This window comes from Zalophus californianus, chromosome 1 (genome assembly GCF_009762305.2).
Source record: "Zalophus californianus isolate mZalCal1 chromosome 1, mZalCal1.pri.v2, whole genome shotgun sequence".
NCBI classification, from domain to species: domain Eukaryota; kingdom Metazoa; phylum Chordata; class Mammalia; order Carnivora; family Otariidae; genus Zalophus; species Zalophus californianus.
Window position 1 is genome coordinate 54,462,215 of NC_045595.1, and position 24,544 is coordinate 54,486,758.

Genomic DNA, 24,544 nt, shown 5'->3' on the forward strand with positions numbered 1-24,544 from the left:
AACAAACATTTCTTAAGTGCCTACCAAGTGCCATGAACTATGCTAAGGAGTTGGGATATAGGAATATAAAATTAAACAAGAAAATAGATGAAACACTACTTAATCACTATTCAAAGATTGATACAATCTTCTCTAAATATGCTATGAGGAGCAAGCCTCAATCTGAGGATCAAGTCTCAATCTGAATCCTAATTACCACAACTGTTGAGGATTAAATGAGATCTTGTTCATAAAGTACTGAATATAATATTTTCAACACAAAGGCAACCAATAGGTCACACCTACTGCTATAAGATGATCTTCCCTTCACTGATGTAAAAAAAAAGTACAAAAAAATACCAGCATACTATAGCAATTTACAGTAATCTTCTAGGGGAATTATCTGACTTAAAAATCCAGATCTATTCTGAAAATACTAAAATAAGCAAGGGATGGGATTTTTTTATGGGGAAACTACTGAGAGGTACCATCTCAAGGTTTTTTCCAACATTCCAGTTTGGTTTCGGCACAGACACAGAGGTATTTAAGTGACTTAAAAGTAGGTCATCAGACTCATAGACTTCAGTGCACAACTGTTTATTTAGCTTCCCACCCCCCCAGATATAACTCAGAGAAATACCACATACCTGCCTTCCCCCTCAAAAGACAGGCTCCTTGGGCTTATCTTATTCTAGAACAAGACTTCTTGACCTTTCTAAAAGTAGACAGGTTAGAAGCACAGTATCATGGCCCAATTATACCTCATTTTTTGTGCTTTTATTTTGTTAGATTATATTCTTTAATTATCCCCGTGAGAGTCAAGAAATTTTCCTGTTTTTAAATAAAGAACAAAAGTACACTAAGCTGAAAAAACACAAATTCCTCTGAAACACTAAACAAGAAAATGCCAGAATATTTCTCACTTAAATTCCAATTGGGAACATGAGGCTGAAATACCACTGATCAATAGGAACCTTTATTTTGCATGCTATGCAATCCAACCTCCAACCCAAATGCCTCCTTCCTACCAGCACACACTACTTTCCATTGATTTCCCTCTACTTTGGTTGTTGCCTCAACTCTAGCAATCAAGGCTCCAGTGATTATCTTCTGGCCAAAGGAAAATTATTTTCCTTGTTTCTCTTTTGTTCTTCTCTAACAGACTACTAGTTATTTCGCCCAGACCATGTGGGCAGCAGGGCTACAGGCCTTCTGCCAGTCATACATGCTAAGCAAGCAAAAAGTAAACAAGACATTCTTCTAGGCTGAGATGTTCTAAAAGCGAACCGCAGCATTTAAGTTTCTGAATATTCTCAGGTAAATAGTCTATTTACTAGACAGAGTACATTAATAGACCAAGGTCTGGAATAAAAACTAACCAGTTCAAAATTTAAATACAGATCTAAGTTTTCCCTTTAATATTAAGGCCAAAAGAACATGGAATTGGAAAGTAAGTGACATCCTAATTGTGACTGTATAACTACGCATTTGTGCTTGTGCCTCTGTAAGGCTTTGATACTCTTCCCTTTTCGGCCTTCAGTCTAAGTGGAATTTCATAATACCTGATCTCTTTGCAGTACAGCACAATTGCTACTTTCTCAAGATAATATGGTCCCTTTTAAAAAATTATTAAAACAGCCTAACTCCATCCTAACAGGTTTTGTTTTGTTCTTTGTGGGTGTTTTTCTCTTCTGAGACTCTAGCATCAAAAAACTGTTTTTTGATTTGGCAATTTATTCAGAATTCAATGACTTACAATAGAAGTACATCTTGCATCATAATATATAGAGACTACCTAGCAGCAATAAAATCAACTAAGTGGTTGGTCATGTGCTTGGTCAGGAATGAGTTGGTAGTAGAAATTAAATACTAAGATGGAATTTCCAGCTTTAAACCCCTTGTCAGATTTTACTTCTAAGACATCACTGCAAAATTTAAAAATCTCTTATATTTTAACTTCATTTTCCACATAGGGCTAAAGCCAAGGAAGTCTCTTGAGATAATTTTTTCTGTAAAACAACCATAACGTAAAACAATCTTTGGGTCCTTAACAATCTTTTTTTTTTAAGAGACAGAGACAGAGCATGCACATGCGAGTGGTGGGGGTAGAAGAGCAGGGGGAGAGGAGAGAGTGAAGCTCAAGCATGGAGCACAACGTGGGGCTCGATCTCAAGACCCTGAGATCATTACCTGAGCTGAAATCAAGATGCTTAACCAACTGAGCCACCCAGGTGCCCCTAGGGTCTGTCCTTAACAATCTTAAATTCTTTCTCATTCTCCAGGATGTATTTTCATCATTTCACTAAAAATTCTCTTTCCAATATGGTATCCTATTTTAAAGATGTAAAAAGGTATCATTTGTGGTACATTTTTGGTGGTGGTGGGGGGGAATCAGGGAAATTCTCCCCTTGAAACCACCCCAGCTTTGAGATAATTAACATATTATGGCACATATAACTTCCCATAGTTGGTTCTTTAATATCATGGCAAATATCCTCAAACAATGGTGGTTGGGTAATTAAATTACAAAAAGAACATACTCAAAGTCTTCATGCTGAAGATTTGCCTCTCTGAATTCCTTTTAGGTCTTAGCAGATCAAATGGCCTGAAGAACAGGAAATATTATGAAGTCCTATCTTTCCAAGTAAAATGCCAACCACATCAACAATCTACATCTTGAACCAAAACAGAACAATGTGCGGTAAGGTAGGATTCTTTTTGGGAAAAGGAGGCTTGATCACTTAATAGTTTCAGTAGATCTAAGGACTATTTCTGGCACCAAAGATGATATACCCTACAAGTCAATTACTTCATCTCTCTAAGCAGCAGTAAGAGGAAGATAATACCACTTTTGGGCACTTTTATCCCTGGCCTGTCATGCCAGAAGTTATTCAACAATACTTCTGGAACCAAAATAAAACTTTGGTCTGAGTTCACTGCCTCTTTCAATTGCGTATCATTTGAATCCCTTTTTCACTGCCAGGTTTCTCAAAGAAGCTGCCCACACTTACTAATTCCATTTCTCCATCCATATTCTACTTTCTTATTACTGTTATCTAACTTCCATCACACTCTACTGAAATTTCTCGGTAGGATTTTGTTTTGCCAACATTGAAAAAAGCAGTAAATTGAAAGGGTCAGCAGAGAACTTAGGTTCAAGCCCTCAACTTTGACATTTACAAGCTCTGTATATTTAAACATTTCATTTCACATCACTGAACATCACTTTCCTCACTTGTAAAATGAATGGATTAGATGACAATCTCTCGGATGTCTTCCTCTACTAAATCTATAGTTGTATGACTAAGTTCAGTCAATCTTCACTTTAATTTCTCTTCGGCATTTGACACTCATCACCACCTTCACTCCTTTATTATGTGCTCAAAACTCAGACTCAGAATCCACTCATGACTTTACCTCTAAACTCTAACATCATGACCATTATCCAACCCAAAATTCTCTATTTCTAAATGCAAAATCTCTCCACTTAGCCATTCAATCTTCACCTAAGACATAATATACACACTCGAACTTGCACCCAAACCAACAAACAAACCACCCATCAGCTTGACCCAAATCTCCTATTTTTTTTAATAAAGATTTTATTTCTTTATCTGACAGAAAGACACAGCAAGAGAGGGAACACAAGCAGGGGAGTGGGAGAGGGAGAAGCAGGCTTCCTGCTGAGCAGGGAGCCCAATGCGGGGCTTGATCCCAGGATCCTGGGATCATGACCTGAGCTGAAGGCAGATGCTTAACGAATAAGCCACCCAGGCGCCCCGAAATCTCCTATTTTCTTAACAATTAAATTCCTCATTACCCAGAGTCTTGGCTTAAAATCTGGGTCTTCCTTCTTTCATCGCAGTTTCATTAAATTCTGTTGTTCTTTCTTCTAAACAATGCATATTCTCCCTTTTTAAATTTCATCATTCATGCCCGGATTACTCTAAAAGCCTACTACTTGTTCTCTCAATCCTAGTCTGTTCACTCTCCAAACTATTCAGTATTCTCTTGCACTGTTCAATATTGTAACCACTAACTACAGGTGGCTATTTAAATAAAAAATTAAGTTAAATTTAAAATTCAGTTCCTAATTCACAATAGATGCAGTTCAAGTACGTAACAGACACAAGCGGCTAGTGACTATTATACTGGACAGCACAGATATAATCCCATTCCCACAGAAAGTTCTACTGTAAGGAGCTGTTACCTTAGACAAAATTTCTTAGCATACTATTTACATCATGGGTTTCCTTCTACTTAAGAACGTGGTCTAGATTATTAACACTTAACCAAACCAGTCTGAAATCTGTATCCTGGCGTCTAAACCCTCCAGACTTGGCTTCATAAGACGTCTTCATACATTTTCTTTGCTAAATCTGTTGGCCAAGCAGTTTTCACTAATTATGTAGAGCACTATGCTCTCATTATCACATTCATTTCTTCAATAAACAAACTGTGGGAGATACTTCCAGGTTTGAGGGATACTGCAGAGAAGAAAACAGACAATAATCCTTGAACTGATTTGTTGTTCCCTCTCCTCTCACTGGTTCTCTGCCCAATTGTCTTTTTTTTTTTTTAAGATTTTATTTATTTACTTGACAGAGAGAGACACAGTGAGAGAGGGAACACAAGCAGGGGAAGTGGGAGACGGAGAAGCAGGCTTCCCGCGGAGCAGGGAGCCCGATGTGGGGCTCGATCCCAGCCCCTGGGATCATGACCTGAGCTGAAGGCAGACGCTTAACGACTGAGCCACCCAGGCGCCCCTGCCCAACTGTCTTTCCTTTTTTTTTTTTTTGAAAAAATTTTTTTTCGATTTTATTTATTTGAGAGAGAGAGACAGAGATAGTGAGAGAGCACAAGTGGGGAGGAGAGGAAGAAGCAGGCTCCCCACAGAGCAGGGACCCCGATGCGGGACTCGATCCCAGAACCCCGGGACCATGACCCGAGCCGAAGGCAGACGCCCAACCGACCGAGCCACCCAGGCGCCCGCCCAACTATCTTTCAAAGCCCATCTCCTTCCAGCTCTCCTAGCTTACCTTTCCTTGTTAAGCTCTCAGAGCACTGGTATATAGGAAACATTTGGGCACAATTAAATAGATTTTCTCTTCTTTCAAGCTTTGTCTTCCCAACTAGAATTTAAGCTACTTAGGAATTTGGCATTTACTACCAAAACAAGAGATACTTCTTTGTTAATGTCTACTGAAGAGTTTTAAGAAACACTGAAATCTTATATATCTACAGAGTAGGACAATAATATTTGACTGATCTATTTCATAGGATCAAACTGAATAAGAGGTGTGAATAACTTGGATTTTTTAGATTTTATTTTTAAGAAATCTCTACACTTCACGTGGGGCTCAAACTCAAAACTCTTGAGATCAAGAGTTGCACACTCCACCGACAGATCCAGCCAGCGACCCCTAACTTGAATTTTTCTTGTTGGCAAGAAGAAATCTCTAGGGTTTTATTACAAAAAAACTAAAAATAAAGACTAGCAAAAGATTTGTTTTGTTTTTTGGTTGCATACAAGGGAAATGACAAAATCACTTCAAAAAAGTTAAACACTAAGATTTCTGTCTGATAATAAAATTCAACATTCCATGGAATATTATGTTTTTAATTCAGGATGGCTCTTTTCTTTTCTCCCATTTTTTTTTAAAAAGGGTTTCATTCATGTATTCTATAAATAGAAACTAGGCATCTACTATATTCTAGGTGCAAAGGATACATTAATAAACAAAACAGACAAATCCCTCCAAGGTTTACATTCTTGAGGGGGCAGGAGAGAAAAAGACAAAATAAATTAGTAAATGATATAGTATTATTAGAAGGTAATAAATGCTAGGGGAAAAAATAAAACAAGGGGATATGGTTAATTTTAGAGTTCTCAGGGAAGGTCTCACTGAGATGATCTGAGAAGATAACTTTTAAGGAAAGATGTGAAAGCAGTAAGTGAATGAATGATGTAGCTATCTGGAGGAAGAGCATCCCAGGCAGAGGATAAAGTACACTGCAAAGGTTCTGAAGGAGGAGTATGCTTGGTATGTTTCAGCAGCAACAACAGGACCAGTATGTCTAGAGTGGAATGAGCAAAGGGGAGAATATGATGTCAGAGTTAATGGACAGACAGACTGTGTAGACGACATAGGGTGAATGAGAAAGGAAGACACTGAAGTTTTGATCTTAGGAATGCCATCATCTGGCTTAAGTTTTATTAGTATCACTCTGTCTCTTGTGATAAACTCTAATGGGGCAAGCGTAGATGCTGGAGGACTAGTTAGGAGGTTAATGCAATAATACAGATGAAAGATGATGGTAGGAGAGACCAGAATAGGCAATTCATCAAAAAGATTAATTTAAAAATATGAATACCTATAATTAAAGAACAGAGTAGGTTGTCAGTTTACCGCCATTTCTGATTTTTAGATTTGTCTGGTATCTGGGAAGAAGATAGTATTAGCATATATTCAACAAATATTTATTTGGTGTCTATTACATGGCAAGTCTTATCAGACATGAGATTATTCTGCAGCAGAAGGGAGGCTGGAGTAGAAGTACCCTGAGGGGGGCATGGTGGTAGCAGAATGGGAAGAGATGGAAGAAAGTAGACAAGAAGACTAGCCACTCTTTTTTTTTTTTTTTTACACTGTTCTTTGTACTTAACTTCATTCATGAAATGAATACTTATTTAGCACTTATCAGATACCAGATACTATTCTATGTTCCTGCACATAGAAGGGAACAAAAGAGACAACCATCCTTATCATAAGGTTTACACTGGGTGGGGGGCACACAAAAGTAAGAAAAATATATAATGTATCAGATGATACTAAGTACACTGGAGGGGAAAAAAGGAAAGAAACTGAAGAGGGAGATAAGGAGAGTTGGGGGAAAGGTGTGTGTTTAAGAAGTAGTTTTGCTATTTTAAAGAAAACAGTCAAAACCTTGCTGAAAAGGTGACCTCTGAGCTGTGACCTCAAAGATTACAAGAGCAAACCATACAGATACAGATCTTCCTTGACTTATGACTGAGTTACATCCCAGTAAATGCACTGTAAGTTGAAGATACTTTAAGTCAAAAATGCATTTAATACACCTGACCTACCAAACATAGCTTAGCTTAGCCTACCTTAACTGTGCTCTGAATGCTTACATTAGCCTAGAGTTGGGCAAAATCATCTAACACAAAGCCTATTTGATAATAAAGTATTGAAGAGCTCATGTAATTTACTGGATACTGTACTGGAAGTGAAAAACAGAATGGCTATATGGGTACAGAATAGTTGTTTACTCTTGTGATTGTGTGACTGACTGGGAGCTACAGCTGCTGCCACTACTCAGCATCACAAAAGAGTGTCATACTGCATATGGCTAGCCATGGAAAAGATCTAACTTCAAAATTCCAGATACAATTTGTACTGAATGCATTTGGCTTTCACACCATCATAAAATTGAAAACTCATAAGCTGAACCACCTGTATTTGGATGGACAGCTTTATAGGCAGAAGGAAGAATAAATGCACAGGAACAGAGGCAGAACTGTGGTACATTTGAAAAAAGGCAAAGAAGGGGTGCAGCTAGAGTAATATGTGTAAAGGAAATGAGTAGTAAGAAATGAAGGAGATGTTCATCTTTATTTATTTGTCAGAGTACACAAGCAGGGGGAGCGGCAGGCAGAGGGAGAGGGAGAAGCAGATTCTCCACTGTGCAGGGAGCCTAATGCAGGACTTGGTCCTAGGACCCTGGAATCATGACTTTTGAGCTGAAGGCAGACGTTTAACAACCGAGTCACCCAGGCATCCTGATGTTCATCTTTATATACAACTTACTATCTCTGCTTACTATGTTCCAAGTTCAAGTTAGAATATATATAGAATGTATATTATATGCTCTAAAATTTCTTTAAAGTCCTAATGGTTGGGTGTTATCGAATACAATGATAAATAACATCATTTCATATGACTCAAAACAATCATTCACCACTAGCTACTGAGTAGAATGGGTCAGATTTCCAATTCTGTCCAAAGAGAATCTGTTGAGACCAACATCTGTGGCTAGTTTCCTAAGTCTCAACACAAACATACTCTATACCAAAAAGAGAATGGGTGTTGTTTGTATGATTTCATTGTATATCTTCAAATAATTCAAAGGCAGGGAAAGAATATTAGACAAGTATATTAAGAGTTTGCAGTTAAAATTCCACATACTAAGCGATAATATTAAATGATCCACATATATTATCTCAAAGATAGTTTTCTAGATTTACCTCTCTGTTCACTCCACAGAAATTAAGCCATTTAGGCTGGAACCCCATTATCTTGGTTAAATTTCCCCACAGAAAATATAAAACTAACTCTCAGATTAGATTTTGAAAGGATGTTTATATTAGAACTCCCTAAAAATAAGATATTAAAATTTTCAGTAAAGACAAAGTGATCTTCTTATAAAAACACTTGATAGAACAAACTGAAATTTAATGGAAATTTCCTGTGTTACCAGAGGCCAAGTCCATTTGCCTTGTCTTCTTTTTTTTTTTTTTTTAAAGATTTTATTTATTTATTCATCAGACACAGAGAGAGAGAGAGAGAGAGAGAGGCAGAGGGAGAAGCAGGCTCCCAAGGAGCAGGGAGTCCAATGCGGGACTCGATCCCAGGACCCCGGGATCATGACCTGAGCCGAAGGCAGACGCTTAACCGTCTGAGCCACCCAGGCGCCCAGTCCGTTTGCCTTGTCTTCTTTTTAATCAACGTGTTTTGCAATAGGATTCTGTTACAGGTCCATGTATAAAGCAGAGGCTAAGTTCTAACTAACCCCAGGGTGTCCAAAAGAGCCAATTTTTCTTTTCATTTTCTCATGTAAGCCAAAATGATTAAGAACAAATCAGAATATTTCATATTAAGTATTACATGCATCTTCTATATACAGATAAAACAAGTAAAATGTGTTCCTGACTTTATACAACATTCCTAAAACATGCTTTCAGAATACTATGATTAACTTAGCCTAAACAGGTTCATTTAAAGAATTCTTAAAAGGGGGGGCGCTGGATGGCTCAGTCGTTAAGTGTCTGCCTTCGGCTCAGGTCATGATCCTGGGGTCCTGGGATCAAGCCCCACGTCGGGCTCAGCGGGAAGCCTGCTTCTCCCTCTCCCACTCCCTCTGCTTGTGTTCCCTCTCTCGCTGTGTCTCTCTCTGTCAAATAAATAAATAAAATCTTAAAAAAAAATTCTTAAAAGGTTAGTGATTCTATACTACAAACTTATGTTTTAAACACAAAGGTTATCCTCAATCTGTGAATAATAGCTGGATGGCTGGGAGAAAGTACCGAGCCCAGAAGAATACCATCTTTCAACCATTAATCTTAAAGTAAACTATTAGCAATGGTTTTCACTGAAAAATAATGAGCCTAAAATTCACTTCTACATTTTGAACTTTTTTGTTGTGGTTGTTCATTTGGTGTTTGTTTATTTTTTGGTTTTCCATTTGTTTACTTTGGCATGTGAGGGACCTCATAATATAGGAAGCAAAATAGAGTGGTGCTTCTTGTTTCCATACTCCCTCCTTGTGGTCAAGTTCCTACCATTAAAGACAGTTTTCTTTTTTTAAATGATTAATTTTATTTTTAATTCTTTTTTAAAATTAACATATAATGTAATTGGTTTCAGAGGTACAGATCTATAATTTATGTCTTATATAATACCCAGTGCTCATTACATCACGTGCCCTCCTTGATGTCCATCACCCAGTTACCCCATTCCTCTACCCCCTCCTCCTGTCCAGCAACCCTATGTTGTTTCCTATGAACTTTTAACACATTTGACTAGAGCTATTATTTCAGAAAGTTATGTATGTGGTAAATAGTTTTTAAAAGCAAGTCTATCTCCCACCCTCAACCCCAGTGTCCCAGGTCTTCTTTCCAGATGCAATCATTGCTACCAATCCAAAGATGGCCTCCGTACATATAAAAGGCGGGGGAGGGAGAGAGGTGGGTATATGTGTGTATTTTAAATTACAGTTTTAAAGAACAATCACTTCTTTTCAAAAATACTTATGGAATAGGGCATCTGGCTGGCTCAGTCGGAGAAACATGCAACTCCTGATCTCGGGGTCATGAATTCAAGCCCCATGCTGGGTGTAGAGATTACTTAAAAATAAATAAAACTTAAAAAAATACTTATGGGGCACCTGGGTAGCTCAGTCAGTTAAGCATCTGACTCTTGGTCTCAGCTCAGGTCTTGATCTCAGGGTCGTGAGTTCAAGCCCCGTGTTGGGCTCCACACCCAGCGTGGAGCATACTTTAAAAAAAAAAAAAAAAGGGCGCCTGGGTGGCTCAGTCGTTAAGCGTCTGCCTTCGGCTCAGGTCATGATCCCAGGGTCCTGGGATCGAATCCCACATCGGGCTCCCTATGCGGCGGGAAGCCTGCTCTCCCTCTCCCTCTCCCACTCCCGCTGCTTGTGTTCCTGCTCTCGCTATCTCTGTCTCTGTCAAATATATAAATGAAATCTTTGAAAAAAAAAACTTATAGAATAACAGAATGATGAAAATACCATCACCTTAAATTCTGAAACTAATACAGTACTTTACAGTTTTCAAAGCACTTTCAAGTGTATCAGCTCACTGATCTTCAAAACAGCCTTTGGTAAACATATTTCTACCTCAAAGAATCCTCTGAGTCATTTACTATATCCATCTCTCTCAGGAAGATAACATTTAAATCAACACCAAATGAGAGTAGTTGTGTACTTAAGAAACAGAAAAAGCAACACACTTCCAAGGAGTTTAACTATCTTCTGTTGGTAGCATATTCCACTTTCTCAGATCTACAGTCTGTAACTTACTGCAATTTTTAAAATTTAAACTGGCATCAGTATCACAAAAATATTTCAGTTACCATACACGTATTTCTGATTAGTTTCTCTATTTTAGAGAAACTAATATTAGTTTCTCTATTATTGCCAATATATCTGAGTAAGAAAGCCGTTCTCTATTCCTTACCTATTCCCACCACATCCATAATATACGGAATTAGTCCTACTAAGGGTCTCATTTCATTAACAGAAGAGCAGTTATCAGTCTTCCTATTTTGGTTATGTAATACATCAGAACAATCCTTCACTGCTGATGACACCACTCCCTGATTTAAGCCTCCTAAAAGTGGATTAATGATTCACAGAAAGATGTAGCACTTAACTTCTGGCTAAATATAAACACCAAACATTATATTTCTAAGTATGAAACCAGTTGATGTCTGAAGTAATGGAGATAAAATAAAAACAGCATAAAAAGATGTTGCACACTGGGATACCTGGGTGGCTCAGGTGGTTAAGTGATTGCCTTCTGCTCAGGTCATGATCTCAGGGTCCTCGGATTGAGCCCCGCATCAGGCTCCCTGCTCGTCGGGAAGCCTGCTTCTCCCTCTCTCACTCCCCCTGCTTGTGTTCCCTCTCTCTCTGTGTGTGTGTCACATAAATAAATAAAATCTTAAAAAAAAGATGTTGCACACATTTCCATGACTTTAAAGTATTCATCCAGCAGACTCCCTTGCCTGTATGTATTTTAGGTTTTGTGTGTTTTTTTTTAAGATTTTTATTTATTTATTTGACAGAGAGACAGACACAGCGAGAGAGGAACACAAGCAGGGGGAGTGGGAGAAGGAGAAGCAGGCTTCCGGCAGAGCAGGGAGCCCGATGCGGGGCTCAATCCCAGGACCCTGGAATCATGACCTGAGCCGAAGGCAGATGCTTAACGACTGAGCCACCCAGGCGCCCCCTTTGAGGTTTTAAATTATATATAATACTTCTCTGTACCCATACAGTACTTAACTTTAAAAGGGTTCAAAATACGTTTTTTAAAAATTGCGGTATAATCTAAACAAAATTTTCCATTTTAGCCTTCAAAATACCTTTAAAAGACCCTAATTAAGATGGAAGTATTGGATCCCTCTTCCTTTTACTGATAATACATTCACAGAAAGGTAAGTCATAATGTTATCCCAAGTCATCATAAACGCAGTGCTCACTTCAGCAGCACATATACCAAGTCATAAACCCAAAAGAAATCGGATATTCAAAAGAAGGGGTGTCTGGGTGGCTCAGTCAATTAAGCATCCAACTCTTGATTTCGGCTCAAGTCATGATCTCAGAATCGTGAGATCAATCCCGGTGTCAGGTGCACGGAGTCTACTTGGGACTCTCTCTCCCTTTTCCTCTCCCTCTGCCCCTCCCTCACCCCTCCCACATGCCCATTCTCTCAAAGAAATTTTTTTTCAAAAGAAACTACTTTTGAGGGGCGCCTGGGTGGCTCAGTCGTTAAGCGTCTGCCTTCGGCTCAGGTCATGATCCCAGGATCCTGGGATCGAGCCCTGCATCGGGCTCCCTGCTCAGCGGGAAGCCTGCTTCTCCCTCTCCCACTCCCCCTGCTTGTGTTCCCTTTCTCGCTGTCTCTCTCTCTGTCAAATAAATAAAAATCTTTAAAAAAAAAAAACAACTACTTTTGAAAAAAAGTTTTTATTACAAAGAGAGCTAGCCTATGACCCAGCAATTGCACTACTGGGTATTTACCCCAAAGGTACAGATGTAGTGAAAAAAAGGGCCATATGCACCCCAACACTCACAGCGGCAACGTCCGCAATAGCCAAACTGTGGAAAGAGCTGAGATGCCCTTCAACAGACAAATGGATAAAGATGTGGCCCATATATACAATGGAATATTACTCAGCCATCAGAAAGGATGAATACCCAACTTTTACATCAACATGGATGGGACTGGAGGAGATTATGCTAAGTGAAATAAGTCAAGCAGAGAAAGTCAATTATCATATGGTTTCACTTATTTGTGGAACATAAGGAATAGTATGGAGGACATTAGGAGAAGGAAGGGAAAAATGAAGGGGGGAAATCAGAGAGGGAGACGAACCATGAGAGACCATGGACTGTGGGGTTTCAGAGGGGAGGGGGCTGTGGGGATGGGTTAGCCTCGTGATGGGTATAAAGAGGGCACGTTCTGCGTGGAGCACTGGGTGTTATACACAAACAATGAATCGTTGAACACTACATCAACAACTAATGATGTACTGTATGGTGACTAACAAAATAAAAGAAAAAGAAAAAAGTTTTTATTATGAACTCAAACTATGATCAATCCCTCCCTAAATCTTAAGTTTCTTATACTAATACAAAACTGGTAACAAATAATAGGACACTACCAAATGTAGGAAGAGAAAGAATAACATTTTTAGATAATCATATTTTCAAGTGCTCTACAAGTCTGGATCAAGTGATTTCAACAAATCAGTGGGAGGACTGGGGGGGGAAACCCACAAGTCCTATTTCTTAGCCATTAATCTCTTCACAGGCCAACCCAAGATATACTAGTATGATTCTTTTTTTTTTTTTAAGATTTTATTTATTTATTTGACGAGAGAGAGACAGCAAGAGAGGGAACACAAGCAGGTGGAGCGGGAGAGGGAGAAGCAGGCTTCCCACTGAGCAGGGAGCCCAATGCGGGGGTGCTCAATCCCAGGACCCTGGGATCATGACCTGAGCCGAAGGCAGACGCCTAACGACTGAGCCACCCAGGCACCCCTACTGGTATGATTCTTATATTCTATGTTTTTTACCACATGAAAAGAAAAAACTTTTTTAAGATTTTACATATTTGAGAGAGAGAACACACACATGAGCGAGAGAGGACAAGCAAGGGAATCGGCAGAGAGAGAAGTAGGCTCCCCACTGAGCAAGGAACCTGATGGAGGACTCGATCCCAGGACCCTGGGATCACGACCTGAGCCGAAGGCAGATGCTTAACGACCGAGCCACCCAGGCATCCCTGAAAAATTTTAATATAGCAAGAGAAAGCATTCAAACCAAGTAGGAAAGAAATGTGGTATGAAATGAAAAAGAATCAAGTCATCATTAATTTGCTGTTATTTTAATTATCTTTGATATGGAGAGTACATTCTGTGTTGCTATACCTGTCCTAAAGAACTTAAGCCTCCCATGAAAATGTTAAAAATAAATGTGAGCCCCAAACTGAAATAACTATTTAATCCATATCTGGAAAATTAAAATCCAAGTTATCTTAGAACAAACTACAGCATTTATCTTTCATTTTAGAAGGGCCAGGAAACACATGTTCACATTTTCTTACATATGCATAAACAAAGAGTGGAAGGATAAATAAGAAACTGGTTACCTAAGGTGGCAGGGATATAAGCCAGTTGAAAAGACACATTTGGAAGCAAGATTTCACAGTTAGGCAATTTAAAAGGGGGGGGGGTTGTGTTTTTTTTGGGTTTTTTTGAGAGAGGACAAGTGGGAGGGGCAAGGGGCGGGGCTTGATCTCAGGACCCGGAGACCACAACCTGAGACAAAACCAAGAGTGAGACACTTAAGGAACTGTGCCACCCAGGCACCTCCACAGTTAGGTAAATTTTTAATTTTTGAACTTATGAAAATCATTACCATTCAAAAGTAAAATAAAAGGGTATAATATTTTACTGGAATAATCTATCTTAAAATCATTTCTCAAAGCCTCCTCAGCTTTTATACCTCCTAAAACATTGAAGTTTCTGGGGAAAAAATTATTTTCTATTACCCAGTTAAAAGATGGGGAGGGAAGGTTAGAGCCAAGACTTAAGACCTTCTGAATGTGTAACTCATTATATTTCATCCCTTAAACATTATTATAGGAGCGCCTGGGTGGCTCAGTTGGTTAAGGAGCTGCCTTCAGCTCACGTCATGATCCCAGAGTCCTGGGATCAGGCCCCACATCGGGCTCCCTGCTCAGCAGAGAGCCTGCTTCTCCCTCTCCCTCTGCCTGCCGCTCTGCCTACTTGTGCTCTCTGTCAAATAAATACAATCTTTAAAAAAAAAAAATTATTATAGAAACTTAAGAGTAACTCTCTCTCCTTAATAGAAGTTTTTTAAAAGGCAATATAGTCTAAAGGTTCATACAAATGCATGCAGTAAACTTCAAACTGCATTTAATCTGAACTTATTAAATCAGCTATTTTATTGAAATCAATGTTTCTCTGGCCAAAGAAAAAACTTCAATTGCAAGAAACACTTACCAAGTTTGACTGATAAATTTAAACCCTATCGGATACCAATTTCAACTGCAGGGGAGAGAGCTGCTCTAAGGAAGTTACCCAAGTTATTTACTATACTGTTGTCTATAACCATGTATAAACATATGGAGAAACGTGAGAGATTACAATAGAATGACTAATACATCAGAAGCTTAGGAAGACGGTGTGGGGAAACAGAATGGGTATGGAATTAGACCTAAGTTTGAACCGACTCTACCTCCAGATTTGGACAAATGACTTAACTTCTCCAAACCTGTTTCTTTAACGACAAAATGAAGCTGATACCACCTAATTTGAACATTTGTTAAGAGAATTACATGGTAAGTCCTCATTGGCAGGTTCCAGACTATTCTGACTAGCTCATGCAGAGGACGTAGGTCAGAAAGAAAAAGCTTTCTTTAGTGAGTATTTTGGAAGTCATATGTGAGAAAACTATGTAGAAAGAAAATAATCTAAAGTGGCAAAGAAAGAGAAATTGAAGAAGAGAATGAGAGATAGAAAGCACGAGAGGGAAGAGGGTCAGAGGGAGAAGCAGACTCCCCGCTGAGCAGGAAGCCCTACACGGGACTCGATCCCGGGACTCCAGGATCATGACCTGAGCCAAAGGCAGTCGCTTAACCAACTGAGCCACCCAGGCGCCCAGGAAATTGCTTTTTAAAATATGAGATCATCTTAAGACAATTCTATACTTGTGGAGTATTATTTCTTATTGGCAAAAATACTTGTTATTAAAGTTGGAATCATATGAAATTGCATGCAGTTTCTAGTCAACTGTTTTTGACCTACAAAAACCTAATTTCACTTTTAGTGTTCAACGTGTGCCAGAAATACCACGTACTGGGTTAAGACACGTCCTGTGATCTCAGGTAACATATGGGTTTAACTGAAAAAAAAAAAAAACAGAACAGAGGTACAGTGCATGCACTGAAATTAAAAGAAGGTTATTGATAAAACTTCATTTCTCTTTCATATTTCAGCACCCACACAGATTGAAACAATTTAGAATATTATTTTTTCAATTCATTACTGAATGTATACTATATTAAGGACATTTGATAGAAAACAGATTTCCTTAGATTTGGTCCTCACCATTCAGTACAGGACCTAGAAACCCTGCTAAAATGGAGGGGAGGGGTGATTAAAAAAAAAAAAAAGGAATTCAAAGAGGTTACCTCTATGAATGTTTTTATATAATGTACCTTTTATTTCTTCGTGTTATAGAGAAGATGTGCTCCTAATTCCCCCGAAGTGACTTTTCTATAAATCACAGCAGGGCATGTAGTATAAAATGAAAAGCATAGAAGTTCAAAAAATAATTGGGAGAGAAACACTGGGAGCAAAGTACCTAGAATGAAGTTATTTGCTAATTAGAAAATTATCACCTGGCTCTGAACTATTTCAGGCATTCCTGTGCAAAAAAATTACTGCCCTGAGAATCTACATATCTGCTTTTTAAATGTACTACATAGGCTCCTGGTGCTGCTTGTGTGCTTGTTCGGTGCGGACCTGGTACCTCTTTTGTGAAGCGGCAGCTGAGGAGACTCCGGCGCTCGCTATGGCCGACGAAAAGCCCAAGGAAGGAGTCAAGACTGAGAACAACGATCATATTAATTTGAAGGTGGCGGGGCAGGATGGTTCTGTGGTGCAGTTTAAGATTAAGAGGCATACACCACTTAGTAAACTAATGAAAGCCTATTGTGAACAACAGGGTTTGTCAATGAGGCAGATCAGATTCCGATTTGATGGGCAGCCAATCAATGAAACAGACACACCTGCCAGTTGGAAATGGAGGATGAAGATACAATTGATGTGTTCCAGCAGCAGACAGGTGTCTACTAAAAAGGGAACCTGCTACTTTACTCCAGAACTCTGTTCCTCCAGACCAAGAAGACATTCTCAATTAGAAAGCCGCAATTTGGTTCCACCACATCCTGACTACTACAGTATAGTTTTCTCTATTCTTTCATTTTCCCTTTCCCCATTCCTTTATTGTACATAAAGTAACTGTGTATGTGCACAAGCATATTGCATTTTTCTTTAACTAAATGGCCAATGGTATGTTTTGATTGACATCAAATGGAGATGGGATGGGGGAAAATACCGCTTCTGTGAAAATACCCCCTTCTCTCCATTAGTGGCATGCTCAGTCAGCTCTTATCTTTATATTCCAATAAGTTATTTTGCTCTCACTGTTTAACAAAAAAAGAACAACATAAAAATCCTTGCATACCTTGTTCGATTGGAGAATTTTAATGTTTTTCATTTATCATTGTAAAACCAAGGACAATTTTATAACTTTTTTGTACGTAGCTGTTACATGTAGGGCAATCTGTCTTTAAGTAGGGATAAATTACTCTAAAAGAAATGAATCCTAGATAGTTTTCCCTTCAAGTCAAGCGTCTTGTTGTTTAAATAAACTTCTTGTTTAAAAAAAAAATAAAAAATAAATGTACTACATATTTGGCAATATATAAACCGGAGGTTGTTCAAAGATTAACAAAAATTATTCTTTTTAAATTGCTTAGAAGAATTTGGGGACTTCTTGGCCCACTACCCCCAATACATGTAGCTAGAATTGGGGGAAGAGAAGCAAGGGAAATTTATTTTACTACTTCTAAAAAGTCCCTGTTAGGCTTGGCGATCCAAGAGATGAAATTTGACATGTGGATGGATGCAAGAGCTTTCTATGCTCATTTTTGCCTGAGTGCACATATTCTATACTGAGGTCGCCTGTGAGAAACTAAAAGGTTTTCCCTTAAGATAACACATTTCAGGATTTAACAATTCTGACTAACAACCAAGAAAGTGAAGAATTCCTGATTTACTATTTGTTTAAGTTTCTGCCTGCAGGGAATGAACTGTGACACAATTCAGCCACCAACTACTACCTTTTTAGAATAGGCTTTTTAAAGAACAGATGATTTTGAAATAAAGCTCAACTCTCAGCATACCTCTTTCCAAACTAGTTCCTGCACCAGCTAAATAGAGAGCTCGACGACTGGGTCAAAAGAGGGCTAGCCACGGCGGGGCTGATTCAGAAAATCGGCGGCCCCTCTTCCAGGAGAGTTTTGCCTTTTTTTTTTTTTCCCCTAAAGTTTGAATTTCTTAGGTTAAAAGAACTTTTCCCTCAAAACTGCACAACAGAACCTGCTTTTCAAGCAAAACTCTGTAAAAAATTGATTCATAGCCTTCTGGTTATTGCTTTTCACACACTTTCATTAACTATGCAAATTTCTTAACACGACCACTCATTTTAACATTTTTATGCAGGTCTTCCTTATTGGATGTTTTATGGAAGTTTTCCCCAGTTTAATACTAAATTTTGTACAAAAGCACTGATTCCATAGACCAATAAGGCTTTCTCATCTTGGTCAACAAGCTGCTACTAACTGCTAATTAAAAATGCACTTTTTACCCACTATTCTCTTTCACGCACACCCCCTTGGAAACTATTTCAGAAGCAAACTATAACTTTCTCCAAATTCACAGTGACAGCTTTGGTTTTAGGGGAACAAAATCTGGAGTTGCCAGTGCAGTCAGCCTGAAACCTTTGTGTCTGTCAGAGGAAAGAACAAAAGGCAGCGCTTCCTCCCCCAGCCCCTCCTTAGCTCTGGAGGAAGGCAGGCTTGACAGAACAGTTCTAGAGAAAAAGGAAACCATGCCGAATCTAGTGAGAGTTTCCCCTAAACAAACACACCAAGCTACCCAAGCTACCCACCTTGGATAGCTGCCTCCTGAGGCTAAAGCGTTGAACCATGGTCACCCTGAGTAATCTTCAGACAAAGCAATCCACGAAGGGAAAGGTTTGGGTTTTTTTTTTTTGTTTGATTTTTTAAAAAACAGCTTCTTGGAAAAGTCGGTGGCAAAACATTTTGAAGACTGTCACAGAAGTCCAAAGAATTTCCCTGGGAGTCTTAGCAAACTTGGAACCACTTCATTGTTCCATCGGGAAATACTGCAAAGCCTACGTCGGAGAGGGTGGGCGGACCAGCGGCAGGGAGGGGCAGAATCCTGGAGCTGCTTCGCCCAGTGCCAAGCTCGGTTAGCACTTCCTGTGAGTCAGCCAGAGAGGGGTCCAGAGAGAAGGACCACCCCTTCTTTTTCCACCAAATCCTCAGCCCAAGATGCCGCTCTGGTGCCACCTGAGACTCCAGGGGGCCGAACCTGATGTTCTGGTCTGTGTGGGGCGAGGAGTGGCGCACTGGGGTTAGAAAGCATCAGCCTCAAGCAGAAACCTGGCAACTACAATTCTTCCCACCCTACAGCCCTCCCAGTGGAGGAGGTCCCCGGCAAAGAGCAACACCCCCTTCTCAACCTCCACCTCAGGTAATCTGCTGGGTAAAATGGTGTGAATAAAAGGAGGTAGCAAAAAGCCCCCGACTGTGACTGTACCAGCTCTGCTCCGAGGAGACTCCTCCCAGCTGGGCTCGGCAGCTGTCCGGCTTTGTCTAAGGTAATTGGCCAAGTCTTTCCTCTTATTCACAGGGAGGAGTCCCGCCTCGGGAAGGAATGTCAGGTGCAGAGAGGCATACTTCGTGGGTGACTTCAACTTCGTTACAGGGTGACTTCAACTTCCTTACCAAGTTAAACAAACTAAGGCTGCCTCCTGAGCTAACTGACTTCTCTCATTAGAACGATGTAATTTTAAAAAAATCTACACACATAACAAACAAAAGAAACAGCTCAGAGTGAATTAATGTAGGTAAAGAGGTATGAAAATGACAATCCTGAGGACAGTTGCAAAGATAAAAAATATTTTGCTATCGTTTGCCAGTCTCTTCCTATTTATTTGATTCTGCTGCCAGACAACCAATGTAAGGACAAAACTTCATTTTCGTGAAATTTCCACTCTACATGCTCCTGTCTGAATTGTTCATTACTCCTAAATGATTTTAAAAACTTGTTGACCAGGGCAGAACTTGTTGGCACATATTAATTTTCCTTGCTCTAGTGATGCTCAATTCCCTGTAAGCATGATTATGCTTATGTTACATATAGCCTTTGCTGGAATGAACCTACTATGCAGTCCCTGTGTTAGGCACTTCACATGTTATCCTATTGATTTCTTAAACACCCTTGTGAAATATGTATTAATATCCCAATTCTTCAGATAAGTAAAGCAGGAGTATTCTCTCTAAAACATCAGTATTATCATGAGGAAACCATATAGTGTTACTAATTTTTTTTCCTTTGGGCAAGAAAAGTGAAAAATGAATTTGAAAAGACAGATATTTTATACAATGGTTATTCTCAACTATGCCCTTGTCACACACTCCAGTTTCCAATTATCACCAAATACAATGCACAATTTTAAAAACTTCACCTAAAATATCACACACATATTTCACAATACCTTAGAAGAGTACAAAGATGTAGCAGATTCAAACAAGTAACAGGATGCCACAGCTTCAAAAAAAATTCACTTTAACTTAATCTATATATAAAAATTTTATTCCAAAAACCTTAAATGGAAAAGGGCTGAACATATTTAAATTATTTGTGAAATTCCAAAGCTAAGAAAACTTTGGAACAACTTTGTTCCAACAACTATGACTGAAAGTAAAGGCTCCCTCGTATTTAAGGTTCAGAATATGCAATGTAACCTAATATTTAAACCGACTGAAATTTAAGTCCAAGTGGAAGACAGGCTAAGAGAGAACCTAAGTTGTGTGTTTTCTGTTTAGTTTTGCTTTTAAAGGGTAAGAGTACCAGTACTTCCATCTTTTTCTTACACAATGAAACTGAACACTCAGAAAATTTCTCCTGGGATTGAAGGAACCTAATGAGATGCTGGTGTGGAAACAAAGTTCCTTACAGAAAGACATACTGTTTTAAATATAAACATGAAGTGTTTCTGATATAATCAACTGGAATCCCAGAAAACTGCTAGATTGCAAAGAGTTGCAAGATTCTTTCTAACCCGCACCTCCCAAAGAAAGGAAGAGGAAAAGGAATTAGAAAAAACTGTCAAAAGTCTACACACCTAGGTACACAAAAAATATCAATCATGACTTGAATAGGATATAAATCCTCAAAGTCCCAGATACACATAAAAAGACTTATGGATTGGGGCGCCTGGGTGGCTCAGTCGTTAAGTGTCTGCCTTCAGCTCAAGTCATGATCCCAGGGTCCCGGGATAGAGCCCAACATCGGGCTCTCTGCTCAGCAGGAAGCCTGCTTCTCCCTCTCCCACTCCCCCTGCTTGTGTTCCCTCTCTTGCTGTCTCTCTGTCAAATAAATACATAAAACCTTAAAAAAAAAAAAAAAAAGACTTATGGATTAAAAGAATGGTGTCTTCATTCTAGGAGGAACTTACTAATTTTTTGCCTATTAAAATAAACATAAACCTCTAATTGTTCAAAGGCAACAAGACCTGTTAAAAATCATCTGAGTGTAATATTGCAACCCAATCCTTGATAAGACAACAAAAAACTGAAAATATCTTCAATAAACATAGCCATTAGGGGAAAAATTAAAATCTCTGAACATGATCTATTTTGAGGTGTCTGGCAACAAAGGATGAAAACAGTAGACCAAGATCAAAGGTTACAGAAGAATAGTTAGAAGGCAGAAATGTATCACCTACAGAAAAATCAACAGCTCTGCAATCATTCTTTTATTACTCCAAGACCTCAATAAACAATGTCCTTTCAGTAATCTGTGACTGAAAATCCACAACCCCCTTACTCTATGTAGAAACAGACAGGAACTGTCCATGGGGTTTTTAATCTTTTTTTTTGTTTTTTTTTTAAGATTTTATTTTATTTATTTGACAGAGAGAGAGAGAGAGAGATCACAAGTAGGCAGACAGGCAGGTAAAGGGAGAGGGAGAAGCAGGCTTTCCACCGAGCAGGGAGCCCATTGCAGGATGCTCAATCCCAGGACTCTGGGATGATGACCTGACCCAAAGGCAGATGCTTAACTGACTGAACCACCCAGGCGCCCCGAGATTCTTAATCTTTTTTGGATCACAACTCTTTAGAGATCTGTTAAAAGCTATGAACTCAGTCACTGGAGTGACAGACATAAAATTCATGAATAGACATACACAGTGTTTTTGACACAATTCCAAATGGTCAATGGATTCTCCTAAAGCTTGTCCACACACCCCATTTTAAGAACTTGGTTAAGTTCCTTGGGGTGCCTCCGTGGCTCAATGGTTAAGCAGCCGACTCTTGATTTTGGCTCAAGTCATCATCTCAGGGTTGTGAGATCGAGCCCTGGGTTGGGCTCTCGAGTATGGAGCCTGCTTGAGATTCTCTCTATCTCTCTCTCTCTGCCCCTCCCCCTGCTCACACGTGCTCTCTCTCTTTAAAAAAAAAAAAAAAAAAACTTGTCCCCATCATAACTAAAAAAGAGATGAACATCAATCACTAAGCAATCCTGTCTTCTGCTTTCCACCATAGGTAAGAGTTTTAAGTAGATCTAGGAACCAGAAAAAAGTCTGCCTTTGACATGTTGGCCACAGCTCCCCATACATTTTCCTTACTTGTTTGTCAAATAATAATCTACTTCCAAAGCCATAATCTTTAGTAAATGGCATTTTATTTTAGTTTTATTATCTTTGTAGAAAAATTCTCTTTATTTTATCCATCATATACAACCCCACACTAGGGATAACATTAGTACTTACCTTATTATTCATTGTCTTGCATATGTATAAATATATGTACATATGTTTTAACTAGGACTATACTGCTTTCTGATTTACTTTATCCCTTAAAAAGTCCAAAACTGGGGCGCCTGGGTGGCTCAGTTATTAAGCGTCTCGCCTTTGGCTCAGGTCACGTTCCCGGGGGTCCTGGGATCAAGCCCTGCATCGGGTTCCCTGCTCTGCCGGAAGCCTGCTTCGCACTCTCCCACTCCCCCTGCTTGTGTTCCCTCTCTCGCTGTGTCTCTCTCTGTCAAATAAGTAAATAAAATCTTTAAAAAAGAAAAAAAGTCCAAAACAGGGAAGCGTGGGTGGCACAGTCAGTTAAGCAGCTGACTCTTGGTTTCATCTCAGGTCGTGATCTCAGCATCATGAGATCGAGCCCTGCGTCAGGCTCAGCACTCAACATGGAGTCGGCTTGGATTCTCTCTCCCTCTCCCTTTGCCCCTCCCCCCCTAAAATAAATAAATCTTTAAAAAATGAGGGCTGCTAGAGGGGAGGTGGGTGGGGGGAATAGGGTAATTGGGTAATGGGCATTAAGGAGGGCATGTGATGTGATGAGCACTGGATGTTATAAGCAACCTATAAATTACTGAACACTACATCTGAAACTAATGATGTACTATAAGCTAACTGAATTTTTAAAAAATCTTAAAAAAAAAAAAAAGTCCAAAATAACAACAACAGAAACATACAAATACCTTGGGTAAATATTATAAAACTTAAACAGGGCGCCTGGGTGGCTCAGACGGTTAAGCGTCTGCCTTCGGCTCAGGTCATGATCCCGGGGTCCTGGGATCGAGTCCCGCATCGGGCTCCCTGCTAGGCAGGGAGCCTGCTTCTCCCTCTACCTCTGCCTCTGACTCTCTCTCTCTCTCTCTCTGACTCTCATGAATTAAAAAAAAAAAAAAAGTTAAAAAAATATAAAACATAAACAAATCAACCCAATTTCTATATTTGAAAACACTTGTCCCTCCCCCACAAACTTCATTCTTAAAGTTCTATATAAACACATCTTAAAAATAGATATTAAAGTTGTATACACAAACTTCATTCTTAAAAGTTCTATATAAACACATTTTAAAAATAGATATTAAAGTTGTATACTACTTTAATATCATGTAATACAAACTACACTTTTACAGAGAAGTAAACTAAAGTTCAAAGAGGTTTTCAAACTTGCCCCTAAATCACAGAGTTGGTATCAGAGTCAGAACTGGAACCCTAAATACAAATTTCACTATATTGCTGCTTCCATTACATCATGCCTCCTCCTATTTTTAATAATTTAAAACATACTAAAACCAAACACTACTTAAGATATTCATGCAATAAAGTTTTTCTGAAACTGAATAATTATTCTATTTTAAAAAATGTGAACCTTTACACTTTAAGTTGAGTGAGTCTCCTCGAAGCTTGGCACAACTGAAGAACTCCTATAACAGAGTTATATTAAATAAATCATGTTCAAACATCATTGTGGGTTTTAACCAGAGTCCTGCGATAACCCAGAAGTAACAGGAGCCAGAAGTGATAGAGCCAGCTAACTACCAGTCAATAAAACTAAGTCTAAAATTTTGTAGGCTTTCATTAAGCAATGCCATGTCATTTCAGAAAGTCCCCTTTCATTCACACACTAAACAAGTATTTGTGACACCCTTTACTTTTAAGCAGGTCACAATCTAGTAAGGAAACAGAAAACTTAAACCATTGTCATTAATGTGGCATCTCCCCAACAGCAGGGACAGTAATGACAAAAGGAGTGATGAGCTTTTATGGGACAAAAGAAGTATTAAACCCAGAGTCTTTAAGGTGGGACAGG

At 39.0% G+C, this 24,544-nt stretch overlaps 1 protein-coding gene and 1 pseudogene across 4 annotated transcripts in view; one reads left to right on the forward strand and one right to left on the reverse strand.

Annotated features, from left to right (window-relative positions):
- TMCC1 (transmembrane and coiled-coil domain family 1) overlaps window positions 1-24,544 on the reverse strand; it is a 251,422-nt gene that overhangs the window by 115,342 nt on the left and 111,536 nt on the right. Inside the window, exon 1 of one of the 4 annotated variants that reach the window (XM_027584066.2) lies at window positions 18,790-18,863. The exons of the other annotated variants lie outside the window; for them this stretch is intronic. Within the exon in view, the coding sequence (XP_027439867.1) occupies window positions 18,790-18,828 (39 nt within the window). The 5' untranslated portion in view covers window positions 18,829-18,863. Of the gene's footprint in view, window positions 1-18,789; window positions 18,864-24,544 lie in introns of those variants that run through there. 4 annotated transcript variants of the gene reach the window in all.
- On the forward strand, window positions 16,513-16,925 carry LOC113916897 (annotated as a pseudogene).